Source organism: Stegodyphus dumicola, chromosome 9, assembly GCF_044657685.1.
Source record: "Stegodyphus dumicola isolate Sdum_Otavi_A_Nest chromosome 9, ASM4465768v1".
Lineage (NCBI taxonomy): Eukaryota > Metazoa > Arthropoda > Arachnida > Araneae > Eresidae > Stegodyphus > Stegodyphus dumicola.
This window is the reverse complement of record NC_140776.1, coordinates 31,994,559-32,007,705: the sequence shown is the minus strand read 5'-3', so window position 1 is coordinate 32,007,705 and position 13,147 is coordinate 31,994,559. Positions and strand designations below refer to the sequence as shown.

Below are 13,147 nucleotides of genomic sequence, written 5' to 3'. Positions count from 1 at the left end.
TCCTTTTGATCAAATAAGTTTTATCAACCTATCATAGAAGCTGTTTGCATTCAGTCTATAACGAACGTGTATGCACGCAACAATACCGATAATTCTTTCTGATAATGCAATATACATGAAATTAATATATTCAGAGTTGCTTATTTGTTTATGATTTAATAACACAAAAACAGAAGGTTTTTTTCCCGGCGGGAGGGGAAGACGCCATTTAGTGTTTTTTTTTTATCACTTCTACGCACAATTCATTAAATTTTAGGCATCAGCAGAGAGAAAATATTTCTCAAAATTTGAATTATGCAATTTATAATGCTTATCAAATACGTGAGAATCTATCTCGAACATGGCGATATAAACTTTTGCTTTATTACTTTTCTGAAGAAAAAGGAATATTTTCCTATGTCTTGGATTAAATTTCTTTAAATATTAAGCGGTTTTTATAAGAACAGACAATAAGAACGTTAATTTATTATCTAAACTATTTACCATGTGGCTGAAAATTGAATTAAAATATAATGATGCTAGATATAATAATTTCCTTTCTATATTCTCTGAAGACAACTTAGTTCAAAATTAAATGTAATAAAATTCACAATAATTTTAACCAATTAAAATTTTTTAAATTTTTAAAATTTATATATATATATATATATATATATATATATATATTTCTTAACGAAAATATTCATAAATATTTTGTCAGCTTTCATTTAAGACATATCATTATATCCCGCAAGAGACAATTATTTTATTCTATTGTTCAAATGAAAGTATAAAATAAGCTATTTCTCACTGTCCTTGGCCATTATTTAAAACCGCGAGCTTTAATTAATGAGTTCTTAATAATGAGTCGACGGACAGGTAATCATTATGATTCAGAATATCTCATACATTTATTCACCTACCATCATTTTTGTACTCTAGTACTATTGATTAGATTCAATTAAGAGACTAGGAAGGAGAATAAAAGACAGGTTGTTAACAATGTTACAAGGAAAACAATTAATACAGAGCAGAAATAAGCATGACTGAGCAAATTGGAGCTGCAAATGGCTAGTAATAAGATCTAATTTCAAATCGAGTTTACGCCTTGCATGTAATTTTACATCATTGTAAGTCCTTGCTCGTTAATTTAAGGTTTGTAATTGGTACGTAAATGCTACAAAGCAAATGATATAATTTATATGAATAGGCCACTGATATGAGGGATAGTGAAATTAATTAATTACAATAACAGCATATGTAACTTTCATCGAATAGCCTAATAAAGAAGGTGAAGTTACATTTTACTTGAAAATATGCATTTAAGTCTATCATTTAACAAACAGATCACTTTAAAAATAATATTTATTATAAAGAGTACACTGAGCCGTGGCTACATATTATTTACCTTGAGACAAAGGGGTAAATGCCAGCCCGTTTGCCCATAGCAAGGTGTCCGGCCATTTAAAACACATAATGTACACAAGCACACACACACACACACACACATATATATATATGATATGTAAGATATGATATGTAAGATAAAAATATGTAAATAAAAATTATAATTTAAACTAGCGTTAACCCTTTAATTCGCCTTCTCTATTCTAAAAATCGTAACAACTTCTCTGGATTGCGTCATTTCTAGATCAATCCCTCTTGCATGGCCTGCGCATCGCTGATGACGTAGCTCTTTGAACTGAAACCTTTTCTATTTTTAACCAAAACCTTTCTCTTAACAGACTTGCCATATTGGATAAGGTTAGCTTGCAGCTTCCCGCTTGGAATCTATTTCAAATTGCTGTGCACTGTCGTGCTACTAACTATGCCGTTATATAAAATGTCATATTCTATATAAAATTGTGGTGTGCATATTGCGCTTATAATCATGTGTAATAAAATATGATTTTGATAATTAATTCGTGTCCAGCATTTAAAATATGTTCAGTACGGCTACATCTGTCTACAAGTCTCTCACTTGTATATACGTGTGTATGTTTTTTAGATGTACAGTTCTTTCATTTTTATACTTCAAATAATAATACCAAGACTCTAAAATAAGATTTAATCATATCTCTATATAATCAGAAAAAATACATACTTTTAATGATTTTTCAGTTTTGAAATAAAAAATCATTAAAAAACTCCTTTCTGGTAAATGGTATGTAACACGAAAACATTATAAACAGTAGTGTAGCGAATGTAAAAAGTATCGAAATCAATGTTCAAGCATTTTTCGTAGTTTAGTTTATAAGGCTATTATTTTAAATTAACTAGTCATTAGATGATTTTAGTACAATTATATGTGAAATCGTTATATTTTTCTGTGTAATCCCAAGTAGCACATCACGTAGCGAAGATGTTACCACGACCACTTTGCAACGTCTTTGCTACGTCATGCTTTACTTGGTATGTAACGCGAAACAAATTTTAAAAGAAAGCTATGCCGGAAATGTAAGAATACAGGCGCAAATCCATTTAACATTTTGGCTACTTATTTTGTCTCCAAATATGGAGACATTTTGGTCCAGTCCTGATATAACCTTACTAAGTAAATGTAATTGACCACTCTGTTAGCTGTAATTCTAGCCTCGTATTGCTTTCTAGTAATTTTGAAAAATAGGATGTAATAGAAATATCTCAGTAGCCTGTTGAAAACTTTTTGAAGAGACAACATCTGCTCGCAATTGCTTAGTTATTGTGGTTGCGAGTTGTTCCTCGTGGATTGAGATATGCGTGTTAGTTTTCTCTTTAGATGCGCTTTACATTTCATTGTGGTTAACGTTCTTAATAGTTTAATGCGTAAATACTGATTGTAATCTGTGATACTGTGTACTCATGTACGAGTATTCCTGCGGAAAACTACAGAACTTTGAAGTGCTTATTTTGATAAAATAATTTTTTATTAACCTATCATCGGGCGTGTGTCCATTGAATCTATTACGGGCCCGTACACATTCAACAATATTATTGTATATTTCATTAAAAATTTAATTCATTTAAATTTTTACCTCCATTGTTCTTTTTGTGTATTATAATACCGTGTATTGTTTGATATGTTGCTTTTAGGGAACTAGTTTTAAAGTTTTTCTACGTATAATTAACTGTGCGCCCAAATGTTTGACATATAAATGCTTTATTCTTATAGAACTCTAAAGGGTTTTAGCTCTGGATCCAATGACGTTTGAATTGTTAAAAAGCTCAATAAGAACTCAAGGTATCAATATATATAGCACGACAGGCCTTAGCAACAGTTTTTGTCCCCGAGTTGGTAACACTTGGTTGTATTCTTCCATCTTGGCGTTTCTCTCGAAAATTTGAGGAAAGGAATTTTTGAAGCCGTAAGACGGAAGCTTTAGCGGCTTGTGCAACGCGATGTAAATACGGCTTCGAGAGTAAGAAGTCAGATGTTACTGTGGGTTGAGGGACTACAGTGGAAAGGAAGTTTGTTAAATTGGGTGTTAGTATTTGTAAGGATTATGTTAGTTTTATTAACAGTTAAATTTTAAGTTCCTTTCCTGTCGATTCTTAACTTAAACTTACTACTTCCGGTCAGAACGTAGTTTTTTAGAATCACGTCTGAATACATAATGAGGAAGAGTGGTAATTAACCGCGAAGTTCTTCGGTCTTAGTAATAGAGATACCAGGTACTCTGTCTGCAAGCATCCGCCTTTTTACAAGTTATTATTACGCTCACTAGGCACTAGTAAGTTATTATTACGCTCTAGTAAGTTATTATTACACAAGGCACTAGTAAGTTATTATTACGCTCTAGTAAGTTATTATTACACAAGGCACTAGTAAGTTATTATTACGCTCGGCCGTACTTTAGGCCCTTGATAGCTTCGCAGTGAATTAACGTTAAGGGGCCAACTCGGTTAGAATCTTGATAGCTTCGGCTATTTTATCTTTTTAGTTTAGATTAGTTTAGTATTATTTTTAGTCTTTTAAGTTCAAAGCCCAAGTGTCGGCTTTATTGTACACTCCAAGACGGGAGTTTGCTAAACTCTAGTTGTAATAATAAAGGGCTAGTTTACTCTTCTATCTTGTTGTTTCCTGACACAAGAATTCAAGTGGTTATTCGCTCATCAGTTCTTAAGATTCTTCACGATCAACAGTAACTCAGCATTACACTGTGAGGAATCCTACAAGTTAACTCTGAGAGTGATATTGGGAATTTACGATATTTCTCATGTGCTAAAGAAGCTTTACATAATATCTTCGTTTTTCTCGAGCTGAATATAGATATTTGTTTTGCTTTAGGATTTAATTAATTATATTGTTACGAATTTGGCATTTAAATAATTAACGTTAGTTTAATTGTAAATTAAATGGTTTTATTTCCCGCGCAGTCCAGCGCGTGACGAATATTAAAAGAAAGCTAAGCTGGAAAATTGAAAATACAAGAGCACGTGCATGTAACATTTAATAAATATCTCTTTTTGATTTCGAGAAAGAACTAGAAAATTCTCGCGCGCGATTTTAAAATCTTATAAAAGGAGGAAAACCTCTCAGTTCGTAGTAGTTACTTAGTTTGTTGTTGTTCAGAAAACTGCTCTTGTTGACTGTAGCGAATTCGCGGATTAGCTTTCTTTAACTGTTTTGAATTAAGTTCTCTTGAACGTTTGAGTAGTTATAAGATACTACTGTGATATATTGTGATACTGCACGATTATTTGAGGACATTTAATCATATTTGTTGTGATAATAATAAATTTTCTTCATTTTTCATCGGACTTGTGCATTTATTTTGTAACGAACCCGTACGCACGCAACAATATTGTACTGTTCAGTTTACAACAATAACAACAATATCAGTTTCTTTCTGCTCATTTGGAGCGATTATTTAAAAATAAATCCACGAATCCTTCCCTCCTAAGAATTATCTTGTACCCTTTGTTCTAGAACTACATTACACATACTTCCGAATTCTTCAATAATATTTCATCAAGCACTTAGATGTATGAAGTAGTGTGTCTGAAAGATCATCTTATCTTAAAGAAATTATCAAAACATCTGAAAGATTCGAAGTACCTCTTTACTCATCCTAAAATAAATATTTCAGTTTGAGATCTGAAAAAGAACCATCCAAAATTCTCTGTTCCACATTTATAAGACTTTCGAAACAATTCCTATTTTATCTAAGCTCCTGAAATCCAGCAAATTCTTTCTTTTAAATTTACGACATTTTATTCTTGGCGAGTAGAAGAAAAATGTAAGAAAACCCCGTGAGGCCTATCAATGTTTTCTAAAAAACAATTCATCTGTCCTTTCAAAGATAAAGTACTTCCATTCTGTTAGACTACAAACCATTAAGGGATGCTTCAGGCTAGAGAATACTTAATTTCTATAATGAGAAAACTAAGTGATTCTGTTAAGTTCTCAGTACAAATTTTGCCCATCTTTTTCTAATTTTAGGAAGCAGCTCTAATATTTTATTGCACTTAATTTTGCTTTTAATTTATATCGGAATTATATTGTACGATTTTAAAATTATACTTTATTTAATTTTACAATCTGCTGTTTGTTACGCACATTTGGGCACTTCAAATGTACTATAGTTGGATGAACACTGCTTTTGTGTTTTAGAATTTAGAAACGTGGGTTTTTATGTAAGAAAATTTTCTCATTTAAATAGTATCAATATATTGAGTCAAGAATATCCTTTATGGAACACAATATCACTAGTTTTATTATTTTTAATGCTAGTAGCTTAAAATATTTATTATAAAAAACTCAAAATATAACAGAATTTTAAAAAACACATGGTAGTGTAATTTTACTGCATTCAACTAGTGAAATTTCATAAAAATATTTAATTATTTTAATAACTTATTTCTTGCTCCCATAAATAAATTTTATTGTTTAACAATCTGTAAAGTCACTAATTTTTCTTTTGAAGCAAGAGCAGCCACGGCTACCACACCTTCTGAAGATCTATTTGTTGCTATAGTAACCAAGCGCAGTCGACAGTCGACCTCAAAAAGTATTAAATCTCTGTTTGCAGCGTCACTAACTACAATAGCTGTTAGTACTGTGTTCAGAGGGGTCACATGAAAATATCATAAACACCAGTACCAAGTGTTTGTGTTCCACTAACCGTCAAAATCCAGAAAGGCAAGATCATAATGGTGCGGTCAACATCCAGTTAGAGTGTCTCAAATTACAGCAATCTCTCGTTTACGGACAAGTACCTGGAATCAGACCCAAATTTGGAAATTATTTTATTATGTGTTTCACATTTTGTAAAACTTTAATGATTTTTTATTAACAAACTCAACGAATTCAAAGAGTTCCAATAACATTAACATCGCGTGCAACTTCAACCACGAATATTTTATGCGCGAGGTTTCTTTACACTTCTAAGGATCATATGCCACAGGCATTTGTTTCACACGAACAACTGTTTCGGACGATCTTTCTGCCTGGTTTACTACTGAAAGAAAGACGCGCGATTTTTTCCTTACTTTCGAAACAAATTGCAAGTTGTTCGCTTTAAACAAATCAGCTATCAGATTGCTTGTAATGAAGCACCAGTTTGTAATGAAGCATGTTAACCCCAAAGTGATCTGCGGTGAAATCAAAGCAAAAATGTTTTCTCCAAACAGTTTTGTGATAGCAGCCTTACTGGTATTATGTTGGTAGCGTAACAACGCAAAGACGTCATAACGTCTAAGGGTGATCTGCGTTGAATAGCTTGGAATTGCCTGTATCACTTTTCAATTCCTGTTTTGAATCCTTTTTTGAAAAATAAATAAATAAATAAATAAATAAATAAAACATAAAATTAAAAAAAAAAATCTGAAATGTTTCAGATTTTAAATTACGTCCAAAGGGGCGTTTTTTACATTTTGTGTGTTACCTTTCTTTATTAAATATCATGTTCCTCGCACTTAAACCATAAGATACTAATATAAAATCAGAAAGTTTTCTAATTTCTTTCTTTTTTTTTCCATCTCTGTATGTAATGAATGTTTTCTTTTATGCATAAACATGTTTACTCCCTTTATACGCTGTTTGGTATTAATCAAAGTTTTACTTTTACATTTTTGTTCAAGTTGTCGTAGCGTAAATTTTGGATGTCAGTGTTTTGTTTCCCAACAACGATAACATCTGCCAAACATAATTGAAGTAAATAAGGTAACCTATTATAAAAGAGATCGTAATTTTATGTTGAATAATAAATTGGCTATTAAATTTCTGCACTATGAACAATGAGAGCAACAGCGCTCAAATTTGCGTAAAAGGTAGAAGATGCAGGAATATGCAAAAGTTAGCGTTTTCCAGCATGCAATTACACTGACTACCAATAAGTATTTGGACACCTATGCAAATGACGATATCTGCGGTCCTAAGGTACGTCACGGACTCCGCCGGTATATATCGTGTAGGAAACAGCATCGGCTTTAGTCGTATGCAAGATGCCTCGCAGTTCGGAGCTCTCTGATTTCGAGAAAGGTATAATTATCGGGTATCAGAAATGTTGCCGATCCTTAAGGGACATATCTAGCAATCTGAAGTACCCAAAATCGACAGTGGCCTATGTGATTAAGAAATGGAAGGTGAGCGGTGAATGTTGGAATGTACCCCGAGTCGGCAGACCAACGAAACTGGGAGATAGAGACCGGCGAGTGCTGTCCAGAGAAAATTCGGAAGAACCGCACCCAACCGATGGCCCTCATCCGCGAGGAGTTTCAACAGGCATCTGGGAGTATTTTTTCAATGAATATCATCCGTAAGGGTCTGGGTCTGGTGTCTACCTGGAGAAGGTCTCCTGCCGGAATGCATTGTGCCAACAGTTAAGTTCGGCGGAGGTGGAATTATGGTCTGAAAGTGTTTCTCCCGTTTTGAGCTGGGACCCTTGGTCCCCATTCATGGTAAGCTCAACTCCGATGCCTACTGCACTATTTTGGATGACAATGTGCTTCCTACGTTGTGGCAGTTTTACGGGTTGGACCCCTGTTCAGGACGACAATGCCAGTTGTCATGTTTCGACTTTAACCAAGGCTTGGTATGGTGCCAATGGAGTTCATCGAATGGACTGGCCTCTACAAAGTCCAGACCTGAACCCTATCGAAAACCTCTGGGACGAGTTGCATCGCCGAATTCAGGGGTGCACTACCTGTGCAAAATCGGTGAAGGAAATTCTATGTCTTCTCCAAGCCGAGTGGAAGAAAATACCACTAGCTGTCTATACAATGACTTGTGGAAAGTATGCCCCGGAGGGTCCACGCTGTAATTACGTCTCGTGGAGGCTCTATCAACTATTGATTTAGAATAAAGTTAGTTTTTCGTTTCTATCACAGGTGTCCAAATACTTATTGGTAGTCAGAGTATAACAATCAAGCATGATAAATGACACCCAGAAGTAGTACATAAAAACAAGTGACTGAAATACCGACATTTTATTTGGGCATTTTTTGAATTAGGATATGTCTGTCGTAAGAAGAATGAACTCATACTTGATAAAAAGAGCAACAAATATGAAAGCTTTCGTATTTTATATTACTACCAAAGGGGCGTTTTTTAACGTATTGTGCGTTACCTTTATTTGCTAAATATCATGTTATTCGCATTTAAACCATAAAATTCAATTCAAGAGCAATATTACAAAATATTTAGAAACAGCATATATTAAGAATTTCTGAGGAGATTAAAATGTTTTCCCCCGTACAGTGTTGTCATTGCTCACTTTGAAAATTTTGAGTTTCGTAATCGAAAACTCATAAATGCTTTACCAAACATGAAATAGATAATGAAACAAATTCCAAATTTCAAGTTTGGCTTTCCAGATGCCCATATTCGGGTGCAGACGTACGTTATTCAAAATTGGATGGCTCTAGGTACCGTTGTTTTACCACACTGCGAGAAACATACATATATTAATCAGATTCTTTATTAATTTCTTTAAATATAATACCGGGCTCTAATATTTTATAAAGCGCTTCGCCGTTTACAGTGAATCACAGCAAAATGCCAAAAGAAAATTAATAGCTCATCTGGGCGAATTGCCCCTTTTGGTCTAATAATTACGTTTAATAATTTTTTCAAAGGAGACAGGTAGATTATCGGGGTTTCATATTTTAATTTAGCATAATTCCGGCTTGCATTCGTTGAGAGATTATGACTAAATTTGTAAATGGTGGGTTGGAAATCCAATAGCTATGATCAAAAAACAAACAAATACGCATTTAATTTAAAAGTCAAATAACACAATCAGCGTTATATTTGCTAACTTTCACAGGACTAGTTTCGATGGTTTTACCGAACCATCACCTTCAGCTGTCAAAGTGCAAATGAACGATATACGATATAGTTTAAAAGGTAAGGTAAGATGAGATAAGAATGGCCGGACAGGAGTTAAGCTACTGGCGCCATCTAGTGATGAAAAGAGAACTAAAACTTAATCTCCTTAAAGACTGAAGGCAAAGATGGATTGGAATTAGGATCGTTAACCAGAACAGAATGATTGTTTGACTGTGAAACGCCTCCAGAAAATCTAATTGACGAAAGTCAAAGAGAAACGAAAGAAGATTTTTTTGAGTAATTTTGCCGGCATAAAAATTTAAAATGTGATTTTCGAACCAACAGTGCTGAGCAACAGAGGACTTTTATGTTTCATTTTTCCTAACATCTGCCTCATGTTCTTTGACGCGAAATTTTATGGCTCTCTTAGTTTGACCAATGTAAATAAAAACCCAATAGCAAGGAATCCTGTAAATACCCTAGGAATTTCTATCCATATATAGCATATTTGCACTTTGACAGCTGAGACTTATGGTTTAGTAAAACTATCAAAACTAGTCCTGTGAAAATTTGCAAATATAACGCTGGTTTTTAGACTTCTAAATTAATATTTGTTCGACGTGTTATTTTAACCTAAATATCCACTTGTTTGAGCACATTTCTGAAGTCACAATCAGCAGCCATTCAAATACAGAATGCTAAATAATTGACATGCGAAGCAAATATATATACACCAACCTGTACGCATTTATTTTTATTATTATCAAAAACTTCAACTTTCAAAATAGGTGAAGGCAAACCTGTCAGTCTGCATTCCAATTCCAGAATCCCAAAGTGCATTTGCTTTGAAATTTCTCGCAGGAGACGTCAAGAGTTTGTCACTGTTTTTCACAAGTAAAACGCAAAATCATGTTCAATATTTGTTTCTGACTAAATTTTACAATGATAGAAAAGGGTTTCTGCTCTTTCAAAGACTTTTTTTAAAACTTTTTTTTATTGGATAAATTTAAAAAGAAAGCTGGTGCGTCAATAGAAAGATTTCATTTTTAATGCGCCCAGTCGTCTTTAAATTTGTGCACATAGTCTGAAAGAAAGATGTAGTTTGCAGTTGTGGATTCAAATATTTAACACGTCTCGAAATTTACTAGTTAAAATTTGATTTAAAATTTTTTGCTAATAGAAATAAAAAAAAAAATGTAGTTCGTATAAACTAAACAACAAATGTATTTCTTACAGCATTACAAAAGCATCCATAGTGAGAACATATATCAGCTTTTCAGTATTTTAAAGTTGTAATTTTACTAACTTGGCTAAGTTCATGCAAAAGCAACTTATGTAAAATGTAAAAGCTCTCAGATTTTATTTTGTGTCCGAAAAAGCTTTTTTTTTTTTTTTTTTTTTTTTTTTTTTTAACATTTTGTATGTTACCTTTATTTACTAAATATCATATTCTTCGCACTCAAACCATAAAATTCAATACAACAGCATATTTTTAGTTTCCGATAGACAGTCTCGCAGGCTCGAGATAAAAATGCGTTTCTTTACGTGCAGTGTTGCCATTGCTTGCTTTAAAATAATTGAGTTTGTTAATCGAAAATTCGTTAATGTTTTGCAAAATATGAACTACATAATAAAAAAAAAAATCCAAATTACGTTTCCAGATGTCCATATGCGCGTGGAGGACTACGTTATTTAAAATTTGATGTCTCTAGATACCTTTGTTTTTCATAGCCGAGAAATATACTTATATTCATTAAGAATCTTCATTACTTAATTTCTTTAAATATTACTCAGGGCTCTAATATTTGGTGGCAACAGTTTGAAAAGTATAACGCCATTTAAAGTGAACCAACGCAAAATGTTAAAACGAAATTAATAGTCCTTCTAGGAAATTTCCCTTTTGGGCTAACAATGGGAGAAAAAAGTTTGCAGTACCCTCAAAATATACTTATTTATGTATCTGAAACTTAATATCAGAATAAATTATTTCTGCGTTATAACATACTATAAAGTAGAGATTTTATTGGAAAACTATCATGACCTAATGTAGGTCCTTCTAAGTTAAGAAGTTTTTCTAATATTTGCACACTAGTTCATCCAGTTGGAAATAACAAAGTATTAATTTTTTTTTTTTTTTTTTTTTTTTTTTTTTTCAAAATACTTAATTCGAAACTAAAAATTAGTGGAATCGAGATAAAAAAAAAAAAAAAAAAAAAGTGAATCGTTTTCTCACCAACTACGTGCACGTCTATTCTTCCTCTTGCGGAAACTCCTCTGTTATTACCCGCTGTGCACCAGTACGTACCATCGTCAGTGTTTTTTTCCACATAATGAATCACGATTTTTCCATTAGGTCTCACTTCGTGACGGTGACTGTTTGGAAGGCTTTCACCATCTGTTGAAAATAAAACAAAAAAGTTATTGATATATTCAGTTATTGTCCAGTACATCTATATATTAGCAACTTCTTATCTTTTCACTATTTTGTAACCTTCCGCTAACTTATATATAATATAAAGGCGGTAATAATTTCAGTCCAAAAATCCGACAGTGAGTTTTCCGTGAAAAAGCACAAATCAGGGTCCCCGCAATACGCTTTTTTTTTCCTATCTTCACAATGATGTGTGTCTATCTGTGTATATGTGTGCGGGGATTTTTTTCGTTCAATATAACTCTTATATCACACTTCCAAGAATTTCTATTTTTCGTCTTTACGATTTCCGCACTCATATAAAGAGTTGATTAGATTTGGGGTAAACTAAAACAACCAGAAGTGGTGTTTGACTTGAAGCCCATAACAGTTTTGTGACAATCAACATTGTATAATTATACATATAACATTGCATTGTTACAATACATATAACATTGTATTGTAAGTATAAACCATAAAATGTCGCTGCAAATGAATGAGCATTAATTACTGATGCATAAATGTTGCGAGGATAAACACAGAAATAAAAACAAATTTAGACTTGTTTATACTATGGAAATAATAAAAAAGAAAATTAAAGTATGATATTCGTTTCAAAGTATTTATTTTAAATATTCATGTACCATAACCACTCAGGTTTCTTTAATTAAAAGCCAGCTAAATTATATGCTATTCAATGGCCCAATAAAATACCATTTTTAATAAAACATAAATATATAAAGGAGCAAACACATCACTATGTTGCTTTAAATTCAGACAAAAAATTCTGATGTGTACACCACATGACATTCTTGTACGGAATATTAAACTATACGCATTTTTTCTTGCATTTTGTTTTTTGTTCATATTATAACTCAGAATGCACAAAATTTTTATCATTTAAAGAATTATCTAATCGTTGCCACATGTTCTATTCAAGTATTATAATAAAGCTAGAACGATGTATAAAAAAAATTAAGCAAACAAGACAAAAAAGGAACAGTGTTTCACAGATGATTGAGTATTTCTCATTCAATTAATTCAGTTCTCACTTCGAGACAAGGCAAAAATTCATAAAAACTCAAAATATCTCTAGTAAAAATTATTAATTATTAAAAATTAAATTACTAATTATTAAAAATTAAGTAAATCTTAAACGCTTATTTCCTCGAAAAATTTTCAGAAAGGATTAAGTATGATTTAAATCGCAATAATAAATGAAGGCGTTTATCTTTGTTGTTTCGAAGCTACGTTTCTCTAGATTGGCAACAAATTCACTACTCAGCTGTTTCAAATGTAAACAAGCAATGGCCGCCATCAAAATAGGCTTAGCGGCCCTTCAACAACTTTTAAATTGTTGATAATTCTAAAAATATTGCATACAGATTTACTAAAAGCATAAAACCCTTAACCGGAAGATAAAAACAGCATAATTCAATCATCTTTAAAGAAAAAAATGTACAATTTACAAACATATAAGAGTAAAGAAACTGAGATCACTGAGCCGG

General features: G+C 32.4%; 1 protein-coding gene across 1 annotated transcript in view; it reads right to left on the bottom strand.

Annotated features, from left to right (window-relative positions):
• Positions 1-13,147, bottom strand: part of LOC118181428 (cell adhesion molecule Dscam1-like) — a 666,362-nt gene that overhangs the window by 173,884 nt on the left and 479,331 nt on the right. The window contains exon 8 of the mRNA XM_085823330.1: positions 11,463-11,624. Coding sequence (XP_085679456.1) covers positions 11,463-11,624 — 162 coding nt within the window. The remainder of the gene's footprint in view (positions 1-11,462; positions 11,625-13,147) is intronic.